The 22,160-nt window shown below is 51.5% G+C and overlaps 1 protein-coding gene across 5 annotated transcripts in view; it reads left to right on the top strand.

The window, feature by feature from the left end:
• Nucleotides 1–22,160, top strand: part of TRIM9 (tripartite motif containing 9) — a 129,824-nt gene that overhangs the window by 48,803 nt on the left and 58,861 nt on the right. For all 5 annotated transcript variants that reach the window (XM_075926184.2, XM_075926183.2, XM_025181313.3 and 2 more), the window contains exon 2: nucleotides 19,957–20,052. In XM_075926184.2, coding sequence (XP_075782299.2) covers nucleotides 19,957–20,052 — 96 coding nt within the window. The remainder of the gene's footprint in view (nucleotides 1–19,956; nucleotides 20,053–22,160) is intronic.

Below are 22,160 nucleotides of genomic sequence, written 5' to 3'. Positions count from 1 at the left end.
CACGGAGCTCCTGCCCGGCACTCCAGTGCACTCAGAAATGGCACCTGTGGGGAGACAGAAGTCCAGACTTTGTGGGGTGCTAGAGGAAGAACATGAGCGCTTTGTGCAGAAAATCCGCTTCCTCTTGGGATGAGCGGAGAACTCTCAGGGGGTCTGTCTACACTAGCCCCTTAGTTCGAACTAGGGAGGCTAATGTAGGCATTCGAAATTGCAAATCAAGCCCGGGATTTAAATATCCCACACTGGATTTGCATCTTCCTGGCCAGTCGCCATTTTTGAAATTAACAAGTCCGGACTAACTGCTCACGTCTACACGCGGCAGGGACCCGGTAGTTTGAAATAAAGCCCTAGTTCGAACTACCTGTTAAACCTCATTCCAGGAGGAATAACAGGTAGTTCGATTTAGAGCTTTATTTCAAACTACCAGGTCCCTGCCGCGTGTAGACATGGGCAGTTAGTCCGGATTTGTTAATTTCAAAAATGGCGACCGGCCGGGAAGATGCAAATCAAGCGTGGGATATTTAAATCCCGGGCTTGATTTGCAATTTCGAATGCCTACGTTAGCCTCCCTAGTTCGAACGAAGGGGCTAGTGTAGACATACCCAGGGAGAGTGTTCAGCCTCTCTCTGAAGCGTGCTCGGAGCCAGCAGCACCGGTCTGCTTGTAATTAGGACGTGTACTTTCCGGGTCAGCTCCTTTGCTGGTGACGTCAGTGTAGCCCCTCAGCAATCGGTGGGGCGGTACTGACTTACACCTCTTGGGCGCCAGCCCTAGCGCTTGGAGCATTCTTTGGAAGTAAAGCTACCTCCAAGAGACACCCGTACAGTAAACTCCGCTCCGTTTGGCAAGCCCTGCCTCGCACTAGTTTCTCCTGCTCCGCGGAACATCCTGAGAGACCCCGGTTTTGGCTTGCCGCTCGTGTCCTAATACAAACCCAGTGATGGTTTGAGCAACTGCCTCCAGCTCCAGGCTGTTTTCTGACTTACCTTTTCGGGGAAGTGCTAAGGAATTGCTCCTTTTTCACGCACCCCTCTCCCCCCAGTGTTTTATAGAGACAAGTGGAAAACTCTACAGGATACGGGGAGTCGGTGGCGGTGTGGAGTTTAAGTCCCTTCACCCATCCATCTTCCCTGCTGCACGTGCTCCAAGGCCGTGGTATCCAACACGCTAGCCACATGTGGCTATTGGTCCGGTTGAGTGTGGCTAATTGGCTCACAACATTATTTACGTTTTCAGAATCAGGTGGCGAGTTGGCTACAGCAGGAGCGCTACGATAGCGGCTCATGCTTCAGAACGGGCTGGACTCCCCGGCATCCCAGGAGAACATGCCCGTGTTAAGGTTTTGCACCGCTGCCCATCACCATAGCAACAGAGTACCTTCCGCATGAATGTTGTTAGCAATGGAGAGTCCTGACCGCCCTGCGGCCCGTGCTGTAGAGGTCTCTTGATCTTAGCGGTTGCTGTGGTCTAGGTGCCACTTGTATTGCTCAGTAACCACACTAGGTGTGTGGGTTACAGTGCTTGAGTGCAACTGTCTCTCTCCCCCTCCTGTGCAGCCAGCGCTTTGTAGTCACACCGCTTGCTGTGGGGTGAGAGCATCTTCAGACCCACAGGCAGAAAGCCAGAGGTCCTGAATAGCCGAACGTGTGGGGTGAGCCCAGGGCTGCCCTCGTACTTCACAGCACCAGAACTGGTGGGTGTCGTCTATGCCACTCGGCTACGGATGCTCCCTGAACCACGCAACATCAGTTCTGCAGGATATCTGCTGCGGACAGTGAAAGTAAAGGACTGTTCCTCCCGCTCCTTTTTGCTAATAGATCTACTCTGGATGCTACCTGCTGCATTCTAATGCCAGCGCCACCCTCAGCTCCAGCGGGAGTCACAAGCATGGACCTCTCCAACCTGTCCCCATCTGCGTGCGCAGTATCAGTTCACCACGCCGCCTGTCTATTCTCCCAGCAGTGTCTCCATGTCTGCAGGAGTGTATCTGCACACCGGCGTTGCGTCTTAGCACACAGCGTGGGCGGCACATCATGGCACACGGCCCGAATCCATGGCTTGTAGTGTGCTGAGCCGTTACGGTTTGTCCTTTGCAATCTGCATTTCTCCGTCACTCTCCTCCCTGCTCCCGGCGGTGGTGAAAAAGAACCCAGGAGGGATCCGATCCTCCCTTCAGTGCCCTGCCCTGCCAGAACCGCAAACACTAAACTGAAAAAGGCCCGGTGGCATTTAGTGCAAGCCACTGGAGAGGCCTGGAAGCCACGTTTCTTTCCTCTTGCCTGCCCTGTGTCTCAGGTGTGACACTGAAGGAAGAATGGCCCGTCCAAGGGTACCCAAGGACCTCAGCAAAGCAATGACGCTGAACACAGCAGCTATATTTCAGAAGAGGCTTGATTGCTGTAGCAATGCTGGGCGGTTGTGTGCTGGGCACTATACAGAGGTTCTCAAACCGGGGCACGTACACCCCTCAGGGTACTCTGAGGTCTTCCAAGGGCCAAATCAACTCATCTAGATACTTGCCTAGTTCTACAACAGGCGACATAAAAAGCACTAAGCAAAGCCAGTATCAACTAACTTTTCCTACAGACCTTTTTAGATGGGTCTAGCTATTATACACTGAAATGGAAGTACAATATTTGTATTCTGATTGATTTTATAATTATATGACTGTGGTTTCAACACAGACCCTTCCGTGAACCACCAGCCAACCACCCATGAAAACAAAGAGGGGGGGAGGTCTGGGAGGGAGGACGGGTGCAGAAGTCGGATGGGGATGCGGGGTTTCAGCGGGAGCATGGTGCATGAGGAGGCTGGCGGTGCAGGGTCTGAGCATGAAGGGGAAATGGGGGTACTTATCCAGCTTCGTGCCTCCCGCTGCTCCCAGGCACTGCCTCTTGCTGCTCCCATTGGCTGTGATTCCGGCCAATGGGAGCAGTGGGAAAAGCCTCCAGCTGGGCAGTTTCCTGTGCGGCTGTCTCTCCGGCCAAGGGGAGGGAGAGCGGCAGCACACGGAGTCACTTCCTTCCCCCACAAGCCAGAACCAGCCTGTGAGACTCAACTTCCCCTCCCCCGCAGCAGGAAGCTGGCTCTCCAGCCTCGCGGGGTGTGGGGGGCGCAGGACTGAAGCACCAGCTCAGGCTTCCCACTTCAGGAGTGGGGCGAGCCCCAACCGCAAGACGGTTATCCGCGGACCACGCTTCGTGAACCACGGTTACGTGGCAAAACGAGAAAGCCGTCGTTCCGTAATCGTGGCCTGTGACACTTTGGCGTTTTTGTGTCTGATTCCGTAAGCAAGTTGTTTTGAGACGTGGGGGTACGCCAGACCAATCAGACTCCGGAGAGGGGTGCAGCCCTCTGGAACGGCTGAGGGCCACTGGACTAGCGAGCATGCTGCAGCCGCTGGGGCGGAGGGGCCCTCTAGACAGAGCCCCAGCCAGACGTAATGGTGCAGGCGAACGTACTTGATAATCCCGTATTTCAGGCCATCGGAGCTTTGTCCAGCTGAATTCTGCTTGTCAGTGCTGAGGAGCCCCCGGGGCATCCCCCAACCTTGGTGAAACCGGCCAGGTTTCAAATCACAATGGAGCATCCCACACCCTGACCCCCACTGTCCTTAGGGGCTGAGCTTCCTCGTGACGATAGGGAAGATGCCTCACCCCAGAAGTGGCAGGCTAGTGTCACTCTGATCTCTGCGCCTGCTGGCGGCCTGCAGTTGGCAGCAACGCCTTGCACCAGGTATGAAAGGAGGCAGTAAAAACCCAGGGGGTCCTTTTCCACCCACATGTGGTCTGGCTCTGCCATTGCTGTGGGTTCGAGAGCAGCTGTGCTTCCCTGAGGAGAATTTCTGTCAGGGCCTTTGAACAGAGGAGATCGGATTGCCCTTTTGTCCCCCGGAGCTGGCCAGGGACCCTCTAGTCCTGCCTGAAGGCCTGGTCGCTCCTGGGCATTAATAAGCCCGAGGAAAGTGTACTGCAGGCTCATTCTGCCTCACAGGGTATGTCTAGACTGCATCCCTCTATCAGCAGAGGGATGCAGATCAGGCAGGTCGACATTACAAATGAGGCAGGGATTTAAATATCCTGCACCTAATTTGCATAAAAATGGCCACCGCGTTTTGCCGACTCAGCACTTTGTCAGCAAAAAGTGGCAGTCTAGAGGGGGATCTGTCAAGAAAAGAAAGCCTTTTTCGACAGATCCCTTATGCTTCCTGCAAGGCGGTTTACAGGATCTGTTGACAAAGGCTTTCTTTCTCCACAGATCCCCCTCTAGACTGCCGCTTTTTGCCGACAAAGTGCTGACTCGGCAAAACGTGGTGGCCATTTTTATGCAAATTGGGCACTGCATATTTAAATCCCTGCCTCATTTGCAATGTCAACCTGCCTAATCTGCGTCCCTCTGCCCACAGAGAGATGCAGTCTAGACATAACCCCAGAGCCCTGCCTGGTCCGGAGACCCTGTCTGCTGCTTGCCCCAGGCTAAGAGAGGTGCGCAGTAACTGAACTGTTTTCCTGGGCAGGTTTGTGGTTTTTGAATGCTTTGGGGGTAATTTCCCTCTCGCGTTGCCCCGTGGAACGAGGTGTACAGATAGTTCAGAATGGCTTGCTAGTTCGAACTATCTAGCCCGTGCCGCGTGTAGCCGCGCGGTACGGGGTTCGAACAAGCCGGCATTTAAAAATGGCGCCGGCCGGCTTATGCAAATAAAGCCCGGGAAAGTCAAATCCCGGGCTTCATTTGCACGTTCGGTATGCATACATTACCCCGCTAGTTCGAACTAGCGGGGTAGTGTAGACATACCCTGACTTCCTTCCTCCCCCTCCCCCCTTCCCACTAATCCAGTCAGCCAGGGGAGTGTTTGCCAGCTGGTGTTCTCACACTGCGCTGTGTTCACGTCCTCACGGCGCCGTGTGTGTGTGTGGGTGTGCCCATTGGCTGACACATGCACACGCTCCCCTCTGCGGCTGGCTGGCTTTTCGCTGCTCTCAGGGGCTTTACCTCAGACGGAGAGGGGCCCAACAGCGAGCTGTGTAAAGCAGGGGTGCAGAGCCTCAGACCTGGGGGAGGGCTGGAGCACACCAAATCTTCTCGGCTGTGCCCCCCCAGTCTGTGGTGTGCGAGGGGAACGTGGAGCGTGTCGTTCTCCTTCTCGGTCAGAGGCCGCGTCAAAGAACGAATGGTTGGTTGGTTGGTTTTGCTTCTCACTCGTGTGCGGCCCCTGACTGATTTTTCCTCTGGGTCAGTGGCCCCCGACCCAAAAACGCTTCCCACCCCGGCGTAAAGCACTGCCCCAAATGTCCCATTTGGGAAGAGTTGGATGCAGTCCGCACTCTGACGCTGGGCTCATCGGCCAGGCCGAGAGGGAAGGATGTAGGACGAGCGCGGGGATGCTCGGGCAGGATCAGAAAGCATCTTTCCCCCAAGCCTGCTCCTAGGCCACAACGGAACCCGCCCCACCACCTGACTTTCAGGGTGGACCCCTGTGGGCCCCGATCCGCTGCTCAAAGTCAGTGGCTGCCTTTCCGTTGACTTCCTGTGGCTTTTGATCGGGCCTGTCACTGCGCGGCCCCCCAGCCTGAGGCATGACAGAGATTTCCAGTCAGGCCGGCGGTGGTCTGGGGGGCTGACAGCGAGGGCAGCTCACCAGGGACGCAAAGCAGCGCTCCGGGTTTCACCGCATCGCCCGGCTCCGCCCAGGCGGCTTCCGGAGGGCGAAGGAATTCCGATACTCTTCCTCCCCGTCAGCGGCCATGAGAGCCCCTCTCTTCCATGACCTTCACGAGGAATTAATAGCGCGGCCTCTGTCGAGGGTGCGCTGAATGTAATGAGCCAGCTGCCTTGTGACTGGACTGCTAATGCTGCTGCGGGACCAAAATTAGTGGCGCAGAGGGGGAGGAAGGAGGGAGGGGGATTAATCAGCAGTAGCGCCAGGAAAGGCTCCACGCAGCCAATCTGAACGGAAAGGGGAATCTGTAATCAGAGGCTCTGCTGAGGCGGGTGGGGCCCGTTGTGCTCGCCAGCGGCGAGGGGCAGGGAGGTGCGGTGGAGGGAACCGTAGCAGGTCCTGGCTAGCTGGCGTGAGTTACTCACCTCTCGACAATGGGCGCTTGTAGAGAAGTCAAGGCGGTCACCACTGGGTACCGCTCCCCAGAGCACTGTAAGGGAATAGGCAGGGTTGCAGCAAGAAGAGAGTATTAGTATTGTGGCCTGCAGTAGCACTGAACGGTCCAATCTGAAGACCTGGGCCCACTGTAAGAGGTGCTGTACACGCACACACATGCACACCCACTTAGGTCGTGTCTACACTAGGCGATTATTTCAAATTTTCTAAGTTCGACGGCTGGGCACCCGATTTTACGAATTCAAAGTTCCATGTCCCCACTGTGGGGAAGAATTGAATGTCGTCCGAGGTAGTGTGTCCTCATTAACAGCGCCTGCCTTGGACTCAGAGACCCAGGAAGCATTCTAGGGAACTGCAGGCAGCCTCCTGGAGTCCAATGAGTTGAACTAGCATCGCCGGAGCATCCACACTAATATTATTTCGGACTTACAAGTTCGGGACTAGTGTTACACCTCGTGAAAAGCAGGACTAGAGTTTGAATTTCATGGCCTCTTCTTCTGGAATTACATTGCGTAGAAAATCGACCTTGGGGGCTAATTTTGGACTAAGGTCCTAGGATAGACCAGGCCTCAGAGTAAAAGAGAATCCCTATCACCAAAGAGTTCACACTCTAAACAGCCAAAGGACATTTTATTGTCTCCATTGTACAGAGGAGGCAGATTAAGTAACTTGCCCAAGGCCACATAGCAAATCAGGAGCAGAGATGAACACAAGTCCCAGTGCATCGATCGAACCAACAGGCCGTTCTTCCTGCCTGCCTTCATGGTATGGCACCATAATCCATTGACAGATGAATGAAACCGCTCCCTTTTCTATTGAAGCTGCTCCAGTCTCCAGCTGTCTTTGCTTATCACTTGCCTTCTCACCCGACATTCATTCCTTAATATTCAGAAGGCTGCATGAGAGAGCCATCAGCACACTAGGGACTGTAAGAACTGCAGGGGATGCTGAGAACTGCTTGGCTGGCAGAGCTGTGCAAACTTCTAGTTTTCAGTTCGCAAGGGATTTTGTTGCTGTTTCCTTGGGTGTGTGCAAACAGCCTGCATTTCGGTTTTGGACTAAACCAAAAATTGCACATGGAGAACTCAGTGGAAACGGGCCAAGTTTTTACCTATTCCAGGTAAGGACCATGGAAAACCTCTTGATTTTCCGCATTGTGTTCTCAGGTGGAAACAGTCTCAGTTGCACCGAAAGGTTGGCTGAACTAGACGGGATTGTCCTGTGGCAAGGAGATGTCTCAGACCAGAAATGTCCTAAGTGTAATCCTCACTAGGCGAATGCAGGGCTCTAGTGAATAGACACACCAACCCACAGTTACAGAGCTTGTGGTTTTAGCTCAAGTGGCAGGGGCCTGTGTTTTAGTGCTTGCAGGTGCTGGGTGCAAATCCACTGTCAGCCGAATGAGCCAATAAGGGCGCACCAATGCGGCGCTTGAAGGGACGCTATTACATGTCGAACTTCCCTAGTCCGGCACTCTCTGCTCTGGCAACCTCTATGGTCCGGTTTTAGTTCGCCAGATATCCACTTAACATGGGTGTGGCCAAATTTCTCACGGTCCCATAAAGTTTGTTTATAGCCACTAGTCCTGGCTCTTGGCGCTGTTACTTTGCTCTAATTTGCCTTTAAACGACTTCTCAGGGCATGTCTACACTAGGAAAGTACTTCAAAATTACTTGAACTGACTTAACTCCTGATTTAACAAAACTGAACTAGCATGTCCACATTATGGGGGAGCCTCGAAATGAGTCTAAGGCAGGCGGATAAGGTGGATGCACTACCTCAACTAAGAGCCTCAGGAAGCACTAGGGAGTAATTAGTTTGAACTACTCAGGCTACGTCTACGCTACACGTTTTCTCGGCAAAAAATATGCTAATGAGGGGCTCATTTGCATGAGTCACAATCTCATTTGCATATTTTCTGCCGATCCGTTTTTGCGCTAGGGTTTTGCGCAAAAACAAGCAGTGTGGACATTTTCTTTTCCTGCAAAAAACCCTTTTTCCGCAAGATCGGTATACCATTGGTGCATAAGGGTCTTGTGGGAAAAGGGCGTTTTGAGCAAAAAGAAAATGTTCACACTGCTTGTTTTTGCGCAAAAATCCTAGCACAAAAACGGATCGGCAGAAAATATGCAAATGAGATTTTCCCTCATTAGCATATTTTTTGCCGAGAAAACTCGTAGGCTACGTCTGCACTGGCATGATTTTCCAGAAATGCTTATAACAGAAAAGTTTTCCGTTATAAGCATTTTCGGAAAAAGTGCGTCTACATTGGCAGGATGCTTTTCCGGAAAAGCACTTTTTGTGGAAAAGCGTCCGTGCCAATCTAGACGTGCTTTTCCACAAAAAAGCCCCGCTCGTCATTTTCGCGATTGGGGCTTTTTTGCGGGAAAGAAATCTCTGCTGTCTACACTGGCCCTTTTCCGGAACAGTTTTCCGGAAAAGGACTTTTGCCCGAACAGGAGCAGCATAGTTTTTCCGGAAAAGCGCTGATGATTTTACATTAGATCGTCAGTGCTTTTCCGGAAATTCAAGGGGCCGGTGTATACAGCTGGCAAGTTATTCCGGAAAAGCGGCTGATTTTCCAGAATAAGTGGCCAGTGTAGATACAGCCCTAGGCTGTGTCTACACTGGCATGAATTTCCGGAAATGCTTAAAACAGAATAGTTTTCGTTATAAGTATTTCTGGAAAAGGAGCATCTACATTGGCAGGCTGCTTTTCCGGAAAAGCCCTTTTTCCGGAAAAGCGTCCGTGCCAATGTAGACGCGCTTTTCCGGAAAAGAGCCCCGAGCATCATTTTCGCGATCGGGGCTTTTTTCCGGAAAAGACTACTGGGCTGTCTACACTGGCCCTTTTCCGGAACAGTGTTCCAGAATAAGGACTTATGCCCGAGCGGAAGCAGAATAGTTTTTCCGGAATAGCGGCTGATTTTGTACAGTAGAGCATCGTTGCTTTTCCGGAAATTCAAGGGCCAGTGTAGACCGCTCGCAGCTTATTCCGGAAAAGCGGCTGATTTTCCGGAATAAGTGGCCCAGTGTAGACACAGCCCTAGTGTAGACGTAGCCTCGGGGAAGTAGTTATTCTAAAATAGCACCATATTTCAAAATAATTATTGCGACATTAGTGTTATTCCTTGAGAAAAGCAGGGGTACAGATTCCAAAATAAGTGGCCCGTTATTTCAAAATCACAGGCTTGGTAGTGTTTTGCTCCGCTTATTAATTCGACCTAAGGGAGGTAATTTTGAAATAAAGCCTTAGTGTAGACTGGGGCTAAGAGCCCAGTAAGCAGTAGAAGTGTTGCTGCTGCTGCTAAACAGCATTGACCTCCTGTGATTCAGCAAATTTTCTGCTGCGGCACCAGTCAGAGCCCAAGGGTGCTGAACGAGAGAGCTTCAGCCTGCAGTCCTAACCTCCATCTCTGCAGGGAACACCAGATCAGCAGTTTAGCTTCCTCAGCTTCTGCTGTTTATCTTTGAATGAAATACCCAATTTTAATTAGTCACACTTGGTAACCACAGCAGGAGCGGAAGGATGTGGCTCTCCTGCATTAAAAAGAAAACAGCGCATGACATCAGCCCCCACCTCCATTATAACTCTTCAGGCATTCAGCGTTACAATACTTATTAGATAGATTCACAGAGACTGGGTCCATCAATACTTATTAGCCAGAATGGGTAGGTATGGAGTCCTTGGCCTCTGTTTGTCTGAAGCTGGGAATGGGTGGCAGGAGACGATTCCCTGTTCCATTCACTCCCTCTGGGGCATCGGTAGGGTTCATAAAAGATACCAAACATGGTGGGGAAAAAATTGGTTGAGCAAAAAAAAGGCGGGGGGGAGGATCAAAGTTGTTGAGCCAAAAAAAAAAAACCAAACGCACAAAAAAAAAGAGTCACTGCGCCTTTAAATCCCCACGTTCCCTCCGCCCCCAACAGACACGGCTGGGGAAGAATGTCCCAAGCAGCCTTCCGTCTGAGAAAAACATTTTACGTGTCCGGTATTTTTCCGTTTTTTTACCAGCTAGAAGCCACAAATACCGGACTGTCTGGGCCAATACCGGACACCTGGCAGCCCTAGGCATCTGGCATTGGCCGCTGTTGGAAGACAGGACACTGGGCTAGATAGACCTTTGGTCTGACCCAGTCAGGCCATTCTTATGTTACCAGCAGAGCTGGTCAAAGATTACGTACACTTTTGCTCATTTTTTTATATGAAGTCGTTTATGCCACGCACCCCACTGGTGCAGCATCTACAATCGCCCTCCACCTGCCCAAGGAGATACTTTCATGGGCCCCATCTGAGTGTCTGCCAAGTATTTAGAATTAGAAATAATAATAAAGACCTCCCTCTTTTCCCTTCTTCCTTCCTAGCCTGGAGGAGAAACAGCCTGGTTAGTTGTAGGGGAAGCCACATGCAGACGTTTTTGGCAAAGCTACGCTGAAGAAATGAGGTCCCCCTGCCGTTCTCCGCCTGGAGAGGTGCCAGATGATGAGAGTGATGGTCAGACAGTATTGCGGCCTGTCTGTTTGCCTGAGACACACTTTGGCGGTTGTTTGCCCCTTTGATCGTCCTAAATCCTTGCTAAGCTACGTGAACAAGGAACAAAGCCACCTAGTCAGATGGAAGATTCAGTATGATGATAAACAAAAAAGAAACAGCTAAAATGTTGCTAAATATGGTGGAAGTTTAACATGTGACTGCTTCAAGTCCTGTCTCAAGACAAGATCAAGAAACCAGTTTGGGGAGCAGAAGGATGCTACTAGACACAACAGAGCACCTACACTCAAGAGGGGGTGTAGGTTACATATATTCTTGGGGTTCTTCCTCCCTGTCTTCTCCACATGCCTGGTCACTGACCTGTGGCTAGGATGGGGCAGTCACTGCCAGGTCCAATTTGGGAACCGACAACAGATTTCTGGCACAGTGATATGATTCCTACAGATTGTATTGATTTATGTATTGAAGATAATGAATTAACGGGGTAAGAATGAATAGGAATAAGTGTGGCTAGGGTGTGATTGAGGAGTGGACAGAAGACGCCGAAGGCCAAGAGGCGAAACATCAGGGGACTCATTGGCACCAAGTGACTATAGGACGAACAACATGAGAAAAGCCAGGCTAAGAAGAGTGACTGTTTGTGTGCTACCCAGAGGAAAGTCCTATACAGCAGTTTCGGAGGACGGTTGTACACAGCAGTTTCTCGGTGACTCATCGACAGAGCTACTAATTAGAAGTGTCTGAGGGTCCTTCGCGCCGGGGCATCAGTGGAGACGAATCAATAGACGTGTGCACTGCCAGATCTCCAGACTCTTCCAGCTGCTCTCAGGGTTGGCCCCCTGATCAGTGCGATTGTGTGAGTGTGCTTGAAAAGGGGAATAGAATATCTCGCAATTACATACAAGCGATCGTCACATCTTTGTTGATATATATGCGGATTAGAACTAATATAAGGATGCTACCCTCGTGGTGCCCTCAATCCTTCGACTCTCCTCTATAAGATCCCTGGCGTGGTCTGATCACCCACACCCAAGGGACAGATTTGTAACAACAGTGAGTATCGGGAACAGCTCGCTCTTGCGCCTGTCACTGCAGTGCCAGATATCCCTGCTCCTAACCCTCCCTCTGCCCCCCTTGGAAACATTACAGATCAAGCGTCCACGACTCCTACAGAAGCGAGACCCTCGGTCATGTGTTATCATGCCAAGTCTAAGTGAGACTGACTGAATTTGAGACCAACTGGCCTAATTCTCCGCTCACTCGCTCCAGCCCAGAACTGGAGTCACTCCACCCACATCCACGGCACTCCCCTGATGTGAAAAGGGAGAAGTAACAGGATAACCTGACCTCTGCCTGGGAGATTGAAATGCTGCTTTCCGGGATTTCTGCTGGAAAAAGAGAAAACACACGTCTTCCTGCCTGGAATCCCTTAGCACTGCCCCCTCACCCGACCGGGGTCACAGAATGTCAGGGTGCCCCATGGCACAAGCTCTCTGCGTCTCAGTAGAGGCGAGCATTCATTCGAGCTCTGCAACGACAGAAAATCAAAGACAGACAAAAATCCCATTGAGAGCCCTCCCGGAAGAAGAGGGTTACGCAACAGGCACAGAGCAGGGATGTATTCCCAGCTCGGTGCTGGGAGATTGAAACCGCTTCACTCCCGGCGATGCTAATGCGAGCTAGACACGCCTCTTCTCGGCACACGGAGAGGAGTGTGTCAGTAAAAGGGCAGGCTGGCTTATGAAAAGGAGCCACCAGTTTTGGTTGGAAGACCAAACCGAGCAGAGCTTTCCTGCATGGTAATTGTGTTCATTCATCGGCTCGCGTTAGCTCTGCGTTGCAATTTTTGGTGCTATCCACTCCCTGTTCTGGGCAGGAGTGGTCCAGAGTCAGAGCCTAACTACATAAGAGCGGCCAGACGGGGTCAGACCAAAGGTCTATCCAGCCCAGTGTCCTGTCTGCCGACAGCGGCCAAAGCCAGGTGCCCCAGAGGGAGTGAACAGAACAGGGAATCATCCAGCGAACCCACCCCTGTCACCCATTTCCAGACGATAGGGACACCATTCCTGCCCATCCTGGCTAATAAGTATTGATGGACCTAACCTCCATGAATTTATCTAGTTCTTTTTTGAACCCTGTTAAAATCCTGGTCTTCACCACATCCTCTGGCAAGGAGTTCCACAGGTTGGCTGTGTGCTGCATGGAGAAAAACGTCTTTTTGTTTGTTTTAAACCTGCTACCTATTCATTTCATTTGGTGACCCCTAGTTCTTAAGTTATGGGAAGAAGTCAATAACTTTTCCTTATTCACTTTCTCCAGACCTGTCATGATTTTATAGACCTCTACCGTATCCCCCATGAGTCTCTCCTCTTTACAAAGCTGAAAAGTCCCACTCTTTTTTATTTCTCTTCATTTGGCACCCGTTGAGCCCGTTGCATCAAAAGGAGCAATGAGGGTTTTTCAAAAAATCAAAAATGTTTGGGAACCACTGCTGTAGGTAGTATCCTGGAGCTTTTGTGGGTACAACCCACTTCTTCAGATGACTGGAGTTGTTAAAGGTCCAATTTCTAAATAAATAGCGGATGGGGGGGGAAGGAAAAAGAAGGGGGAAATGGGGAAAGAATAGTCAGTTGGAGGGCCCATACTACATGAAGCTGATAGAGAAGGTACTACGTGTTCTTAAGAACCCACTGTTTGTTTTAGGATGTGGAGTGTAGGGAGCCAATGTCTCTGCTCATACCTCTTCTGAACTTGTAAATGAAGTTGAGTTCTGAGGCCTCCCTGTGGAGCTGGCTTGTGAAATTGGCCAGAAACAGTAGGGTGACTTTGAGCTCCATTAAGGCAGGGCTACTCAACATGCGATGCCCGCGGCCTGTTTGCTTGCATCCCCCGGTGCGGTTTGGGTTTACGTGGGACTCAACGTGCAGCCCACAGGTGGGATCCTTTGAACGTGGCCTCCACTGGGAACACGCTCCATGGTGAGTCCACAGAGTGGTCTTCTGTTGAGATGCCTTGTAGTAGTTCAATTCCTGGACTGTCATTGCTCATTACAAGTGCTGTCATAGGGGTGGAAATGGGGTAACTATTGCATTTGATTAATATCAGCAGAACTGACTTAAATGGGGCCTGCGTGTTGTGTTAGTCTTGCCTTAATCTTTGTATTCATGCCCATCAGTGTGAAAGAAGCTATTTGCATATATTTGCATATTTATTTGCGTCTATATGCAACCACACTTAAGTTGCGGCCCTAGGCATGTGCTGTGAGTATCATTGTGGCCCCCGGGGCTTCCAAGGTTGAGTAGCCCTGCATTAAGGAGTGCCCGGGCAAGTCAGAATGTTCCCCAACAGGTTTCTGTGTGTTGCCTTTTCTGATTTGTGTCCATTCCTTATCTCGTCTGGCCGGGGTCTGCTCCTCAGAATGGGTCGTTATTGTAATGCTGAGTAGGGGCTTTTATCCACAGTGGTTGGGTGCTGGAATTCTCAAAGCCAGACACTAAAACAGGGTGGGTCCGGCTCTCTCCAGGTGCAAACAGGTGCAGCATCACTGCCTGCAATGGAGCCGCACCGGTTTACACCAGCAAGGAATTTGGCCCACCACCTTCCTCGCCTAGGTACACTGATCTAGTCAGGAATCAACTTGATACGGTCTGATCCCGATCCCACACCTCTTTTACACAAATCTTTCTCCACTCTGGAAATCAGCTCTCCTGATTTACACCAGCGCCAGGGTGGTGCAAAACAGGCCCTGCTGCTCTATGGGCTAAGAGTGTCACCAGCATCCCTTGATTCGGTGTATTTTGTGCCTGGGGGATGCAGTGGGGGGAGGTATCCAGGACTCACTGAGCAAGGCTGTTTTTATTAGACACGCCTTTGTCAATTAGCTCCACATCCTAATGACTCTGCCACAATAAATTACAGAGGAAATGCAGAAATCCTGGAGGTTGTATGAAAGCTTCCCGGGAACGCAGCCGAAAGGTCATTTAAGAACATAAGAACGGCCATTTTCTGGGCCATTAAACTGTTGACGCCCGTTTTCCATCTAATCTCTTTGATGTCAATTTCTTTTTTTAATTTGAGCCTAGTGAGTGTTGCCAGGCACTGCACGCTCTGACCTTGTGTCCCTTCCTGTGCTGTCAGTCAATAGCCCTTCCTCCTGTTTCCCTGCATGCCTGTTGTGAGCGGAGGTTTGGAGTAACAGGGGAGAAAGAGCGTCTGAAATCAGAACCAATGGACACAGCCGGCAAGAGTGTCGTGGGAGAGGGGTTGAAACTGGCAATTCAGACCAGACAGCATGCGGAGGGCAGCTTAGAACCATAGAATCCTAGGGTGGGAAGAGACCTCAGGAGTCATCTAGTCCAGCCCCCTGCCCAAGGCAGGACCCACCCCAACTAAATCAACCCAGCCAGGGCTTTGTCACCTAAAAACCCCCTAGGGGTGGAGATTCTGCCCCCTCCCTAGGGAACCCATCCCAGGGCTTCACTTCCCTCCTAGGGAAATAATTTTTCCTAATATCCAACCTAGACCTCCCCCACTGCAACTTGAGCCCATTGCTCCTTGTTCTGTCATCTGTCACCACTGAGAACAGCCTCTCTCCATCCTCTTTGGAACTGGAGTGTCAGTGACTCAGAATACGCCTTTGTATCTCGATTGCATCTTGAGAGTCAGCCAAAAAAAAAAACAAAACCCCTACCCCCAAACAAGTGTAAAAACTGCCACCAAATTACGTGTAGCGAATTGCAAAGTAAACAGCAAAGAAACTTGACTCATTCCTATCCAAAAATGCAAGAGGCCGCTGTTTGAATTGTACCTCTGCCAGGATCTGTGTAGAGAACACAAGCTAGCGCATTGTCGTGGAAAGAAAGGCAGATCTCCTGGGTTAACGTGGCGGTGTGACTTGGAGCTTGGGTGCAGAGAATCTCCATGACAATTCAAAGGCAAGAAGAAAGTGTGAGTTGCCTATCGGAACGTGAACAACTAGTCGACACACTAGTCAACTAGTCGCTCCCCCCGTCCCTTGGTGCCTCTTTCAGAAAGAAGCAGCAAATGTGGGGAGAAGAGCAGGTGCTTCAAAGCCCGGGGTCAGACTCTGGGTTCCACATGGCGCTGATGCTTTGATCGCCGTGTGCAGCCAGCTGGGGAGTCCTTACTGGCTAATCGAATAGTCGATGTAAATTGCATTGACTATTCGATTAGCCAAGTAATCTACATTTAACATCCCTAGTTGCCAATAGAGATGTGAAAGGGTAACTGATTGATTGGTTACCTGGTAAGCATCACACTTATCAGGTGATCCATACTGGGGACTGGTTAATCGGTACCTGGGAACAGCCTCTGCCCGCAGCAGTGCGCTGCGCTTGGGAGCTGGCTTACCCACATTGGGGGGATCAGAAGCTGGCAGCCCCAAACACAGGGGAGGAGGGAGCCAGGAGCAGCAGCCCCAAGCACGAGTGGGGGGGATCGGGAGTGGGATCCCTCTTAGCCAGTTCACTGGTTAACGCTAAGGTTTAACTAGTTATATGAATAACTGGGATTTTACATCCCTGCTTGCAAAACGAAAGCAACGAGCAATAACCTCTGGGCTGCTTTTCTGTGCAGCGGAGAAGCCACTAACAAGGCGCAAATGCAGAACTCCTGGGACCAATTGGCCCAGCTACTTTTTTGTGACCAAATGTGGTTCCCAGGGTTTTTACTGCCTCCGGGCTCAATTTCCACAAAGAAAAGAAGCCTTCCTGCTCTGCCTCCCACCTCCCGCCCTAGCTCTGCAGCGCTCTGTGAAATCACTGCGTTAGATAAACAGAGGCCGTTCTTGGGGCCTGAGAAAGGGAAAGCAGCGACAGCCGATGGATGGATTTCCTGTACCTTACGGTTCCCTCTGCTTGCTGTGCATGTGCCTACGACTGCCTGCTCTAATCCCTCATTCAGCAGCATTGTCTATGCACTGCGCATCTGCCTTGCTGTGTATCATCCTGTCAGCTGCCTGGTCTGCACAAGCAGGAGAGATGGATGGCAAGGAGCAGTTTTACCCCCAGCTCGCTGACAAAGGAAGCTTTGCTCTAACGCGGGCTCAAAGGCAGGAAGGGGCCATCCCCTTGCGCATCTGCAGTACAGTCATTGAAAACTGCTCCACTTGGCAGAACGCTGGGACTTCTCGTGCGTGTGGGGGAGGGGGCAGGTGTTGTTAGACTTTCGTGATCGCCAGGTGAGATAATAGCTGCAGTTTGGAACTGGGATTCTAGAGAGCTGGGCCGGTTCCCACCTCTGCCGCTGGGAGACCCTGGACACCTGCACCGTGTCTCCTCTTGTCTGTTCAGATTGTAAACTCCTGGACCCTGGAGACCGGGAATGCACACAGATGCGTGTCCAGCCTTGGGCTGCCAGGTGTCCAGTTTTCAACCAGATAGTTTGGTCGAAAAGGGAAGCTGGCAGTGTTTGGTAAGTCTAGTTACCTGCAATAGCTGACCTCCCCCACTAGAGGGCAGCAAGCACGTCAGTTGGAGGATCACTCAGGAACGGTTGTGGTGGAGAGAGGTAACAGCAGAGCAGGGGGCGGGGTCTCGGGGAGAGGCGGAGCAGGGGGCGGGGCTTTGGGGAAAGAGGCGGAGCAGGGGGCGGGGAAGGTTCCGGTGGTCAGTGTTGAGCACCCCGGTGCAGCACCTTGCACGGAGGGGCCTGCGCCGGGGTTTGGAGGCACTGCCATAACAAAATCAGGAAGGAGAAATCGGTTTTACGAGTGACATCGATTTCCTGCCAATTCCATTTTGCAAAACTTTAGGAGACAAACCCACAGCAAAAGCCTCGAAATGGAACGACGGGTGGGAGGAAGGAGAGCTGGAATCGGGGGCTGAACTGCTTAGCCGAGGCCTGCTTCTTGAAACACACGGGGCCTGATTCTCAGGGGTGAGGAGCACCCTCAGCCCCCAGCCTCACTGTGATGTCACCAGGGGGGCTCCCAAAGTGCACAGAGGACAGTGGTACTGCGGGAGGGTGGCTTTGCATTGTGCAGGATGCCTGGTGGCACCGTGTGGACCTCGGACTCATCCCCCTCCCAGCTGTTCTGCCTCAGTGTCCCCGGGGAGGGGGAGGGTCTGACAGAACTGATGAGGTAGGTTGCCATGGCGATCGAATTGCTGCAAATAGTAGTGGCCATTTCTCAGTGAATTTTCATTGGCCGTGCTTGCGCCCCTTTGACAGTCACTTTCCACCAGTCTTCTAGCAAATACCTTCGCCACAGAAACAGCAGCGCTTGTAGCCCACGGGACGGAGAATTGCATAGAGCCAATGTGGAATTGGCACTTCTCAAAATCGGGGGGGAGATAGGAAAGCCTTATGAAAATGAAGCAAAATGCAGGACAATGTAGCACTTTAAAGACTAACAAGATGGTTTATTAGATGATGAGCTTTCGTGGGCCAGACCCACTTGATCTGAGGAAGTGGGTCTGGCCCACGAAAGCTCATCATCTAATAAACCATCTTGTTAGTCTTTAAAGTGCTACATTGTCCTGCATTTTGCTTCAGCTACCCCAGACTAACACGGCTACATCTCTACCATTATGAAAATGAAAACTGCTAGCTAGTTAGTAGGAGCATTGTGTTTTGCCCCGTGGCTCTATCAGTCTCTGCTGGAGTATCTCAGGTGAGAAGCTGCTACAGCGTAAGTAACCTTTGTGCTCGAAGGGACAGAGTGCTAAGATGGGACCCCGGAGAGCTGGGGTCAGTGCCTTGCTGTGCTACAGATTTTCTGTGTGACCTTGATCAAGTCACTTAGTCCCTCTGCCTATGTCTACACTAGACCAGACACACGCTCCCGTCGGCTTCCCTTACTCCTCGCAGAAAGAGGAGTACAGGCTGCCCCCGACTTGCGACGCGATCAGTTCCGGAGATAACGTCGCAAGTCGGGGGCGTCGTAACTTGAATCCACATTTACGACAGGTGTCACACGCCATCATACATGCGGGGCCGAGGACGTAAGTTGGGGGATTTGGGCCCCTTCCACACTTATGGAAAAGGTCGTAAGTGCAGGGGGTCGTAAATCAGGCCGTCGCAAAGCGGGGGCCTCCTGTACACATCATCAGAGGGGGCTGCCCTCAGCATTTGATTTGGGGGGGTCGATCTTCTCCATAGTGTAGACATGCCTTCTGTGCCTCAGTGTCCCTCTGCCAGATGAGTGTTAGAGGACTGCCCTGCGTCTCAGGTGTCCATGCGGGTAAATACATAAAGATTCTGAGTGGAGCTTGCTGCAGAATGGTATGTCCAGCTTGTGGGAAATTCCGGCCTTTTGAAATTTGTTTTCCCCCTGAATCAGGATGAAAAGTTCCAATTCCAAAATGTATCACTGCACTGGAGTTCCGACAATGATTGATTCAGAAACAGTGAAACATCTTTATCGAAGGGTGTTTTCCCCCAATAATGTTGAAGTGTTAATATAACATAATCCAATGAATTACAATTCATGGCAGGCAATTGGAGGGTAGCGACAGTGTGCATAGAAGAAATTAGGGAGAAGAACTTAATAACAGACAGGCTGGGGCCTTGGAAAGTGAGGGTTGGGCTTTGGCTCCAGCTCTTGGCTCACGGGAGTCTAAGCCAGCCCTGGTTCTGACCCCCTGTCGGAGAGTCGCCAGTTTCGATAATCTATAAGGTGCCATGCACGATAGGACTGAGTGCTCCTCTCATCAAATTCAGGCTGCTTACCGGGGTGCCTGTCTGTGGATCTAGTGGCCTGAGTTTGAAACGTTCAGCCTTTGTGTCTATTTATTGCAGGGGATGCAAAGTCTGCTTCTAACCTGCAGTGCTGCTGTCCCATTTTTAAGGGAATTTGTTTGAACGTTTTTTGGAAACACCTCTGAAGCCATGCTGTTGTGGGCGTAAAATCAGGCCATTTGGGGCCAGCTTCTCTTCCCGGTGCTCACTAACAAGCTGTTAGTGGCATCAGCTGGGTTCACACGGACACAGTGCATGGCAGGGGAGCTAGAATCACGCCCTCGCTTGCCGCAAATGAAATATTTGTGTGGACAAGCCCTAAGTGCCTGGGCCAGGGTCATCCAGAAAAGTCCAAATCCAAGGCTCCCAAGTCACATGGTAACGCCCTAACCACTGGACCATCCTTCCTCTCATTGTTTACATTTGGGGAAACTGAGGCACGGGGCTACCACCAGTGATTTGCCCAAGGTTACACAGCTAAAGGGGGTCTGGGCTTGGACTCTGAACTCCAGACCAATCACTAGAGAATGGTTCCTCCATGGACGACATGGGGCCAGAGTACATGTTCCCCGGTGTGAATGAATGCCATGCCTTACTCCTCTATTCCCCGGTTATCGCTAACCTGCTTTGCATTTCTTTCTGCGTGCAGAGCCAGCTCTCCCAGGCGCTGAATGGATTGTCAGACAGAGCCAAGGAAGCCAAAGAGTTCCTGGTGCAGCTACGAAACATGGTTCAGCAAATCCAGGTACCATACCAACCCGCTAGAGAAACAAACCCCCAACAGGTTAATACGCCGTTTGTGACTTCATGCATCACCTCCATGTCTTGTCTTTGCTTGGTGCTCCCCTCCCACACACAGAGCTGGCCCCACATTTACGGACCCCTTGGCATTCCTCCCTTAGCCTCCTGCTAGCTGATGTACTCATTCCCTCCCTCAGGGGTTGTCACCAGGACTTCTTCGTGAATGTGCAAGGAGCAGCAGCTACGATTGAACCTCTCTAGTCCGGCAACATCCGTGATCCGGCATGATTTGAATTAGCTGGATGTCCGCTCATCATGGGTGTGGCCAAGTTTCCCGCAGTCCCATAAAGTTTGTTTACAGCCACCAATCCTGGCTCTCCGGCTGCAGCTACACTGCCGTTTTTTTTGCGGACGAGGATATGCAAATGGTGCTCTCATTTGCATATCTTCTTCCGATTCTTTTTGCGGAAGAGATTTTGCCGATAAAAAGCCCCAAGTAGACGGGGTCATTTGTCAGGAAAAAAAAAACCCTTTTGCGCAAGATCCCGTAAACCTCAATCTTCTAAGGAATAAAGGATCTTGCGCAAAACGGGGTTTTTTCCGACAAATGACCCCGTCTACATGGGGCTTTTTAGCGGCAAAACCTCTTCCGCAAAAAGAATCGGAAGAAGATATGCAAATGAGAGCTTCATTTGCATATCCTCTTCTGCAAAACAATGACAGTGTAGCCGTAGCCTCAGTGTTCTGTTCTGTTCTTTAGCTCTAATTCCCCCACATGTCTTCTAACATCCCAGGGAGCCGTGGAAGTGTTGGCAATGCTGCTAGACAATATTGACCTCTGGCAAATTCTCTGGTTGGGCACCGGTCAGGTCCCGAGGGTGCCGGTCTAGAGAGGTTCAACCTATACTAGATAATTATCAGTCAGTCTTCCACCTCACTGCCCATAGAACAACACTGCCTCGGCCTGTCCTGGCTTCACCAAAGGAACACGGATGATGGATAGCCAGTGGGAGATGCAAAGTCTCTTCTAATTTGCAGTCTGGCAGTCCGCAAGGGTGTCCGTGTACCAGTTGTAGGAGAAGCAAAGATTCCTCTGCCTAGCCATGCCCACAAAATGAGGGAGTTTAAACATGCTAGTCTGATTTTTAAGGGAATTTGTTTGTATGTTCTTTGGAAATACTGCCAGAGTCACGCTGTTGTGGGCGTAAAATCAAGCCATTTGGGGCTAGATTCTGACCCCCTCACCCGGAGCAGTGATCTCCACAGAAATCAACAGGAATCTCCTCACAGCACAGTGCGATTCGGTGGGAGAGAGGGGTTGGGATCCAGCCCTACCTAAGCAGGAGGCAGTGCTACGGTCTGGCTGTTTCTGATCCCCTGGGTTTCTTCAGTGGAAGGATTAGTATCCCGTCCCTCAAGCTTTGGGGATGGCAAGGCTGTGGGTCCGAACTGCGCCCGTCCGCACGAGGGGAAAGCGAGCGGGTGGCGCAGAAAAACAGGCTTTCGAGGCTAACGTTCAGCAAAGCTTCCAGCAGACGCGGCTTAGACTCCGACAGCGTAAAGCGCCGCTCTCTCTCACGCAGGCAGCTTGTTTGGCTGTTCGCCCAGGCCACTTTCTCCCTTCCCCAAGGCACTCGCGGATGAACCCTCAGCCATCTCCGCTGCTGCCCAAGTCAAATGCCCGCTTCCCCGCCCCCTCCCAGCCGAAGGGCAGCCTTTCCCCTTCCTCCCGCCCCGCCAGCCGAATCCAGCAGGCTTCCCGGCCCCGGTTTGTACGTGTCGGATGTGAATGTGCCTCCGGGGGAGCAGCGTGGATAGCAGCACTGACTAGATCTGGAGCCTAGTTCCCCTGAACGCACTTCATGTACACAGTGACCGAGTTAGCTGCGTCCTTCCCTCTATGAGCTGATCCCGGAGCCTGTTCTGGTTCAGGGCCTGATTCACCTCATGGAACCCCCTGAGGGATGTTACGTCAGAGCGAGGTGACATCAGTGTGAGAGTGGCCCACGCTAGCCGGCCTGTAGTTCTTCCTCGGGCAAGGGGGCCCACTGGGCTAAACCGTGCAGCCCTCTCCCTTCCTGGTGAGCACTTCCTCGCACGAGCTGTCTCACT

This window comes from Pelodiscus sinensis, chromosome 5 (genome assembly GCF_052426305.1).
Source record: "Pelodiscus sinensis isolate ZL-2025 chromosome 5, ASM5242630v1, whole genome shotgun sequence".
Taxonomy (NCBI): domain Eukaryota; kingdom Metazoa; phylum Chordata; order Testudines; family Trionychidae; genus Pelodiscus; species Pelodiscus sinensis.
This window is presented reverse-complemented; position numbering and strand designations above follow the sequence as displayed.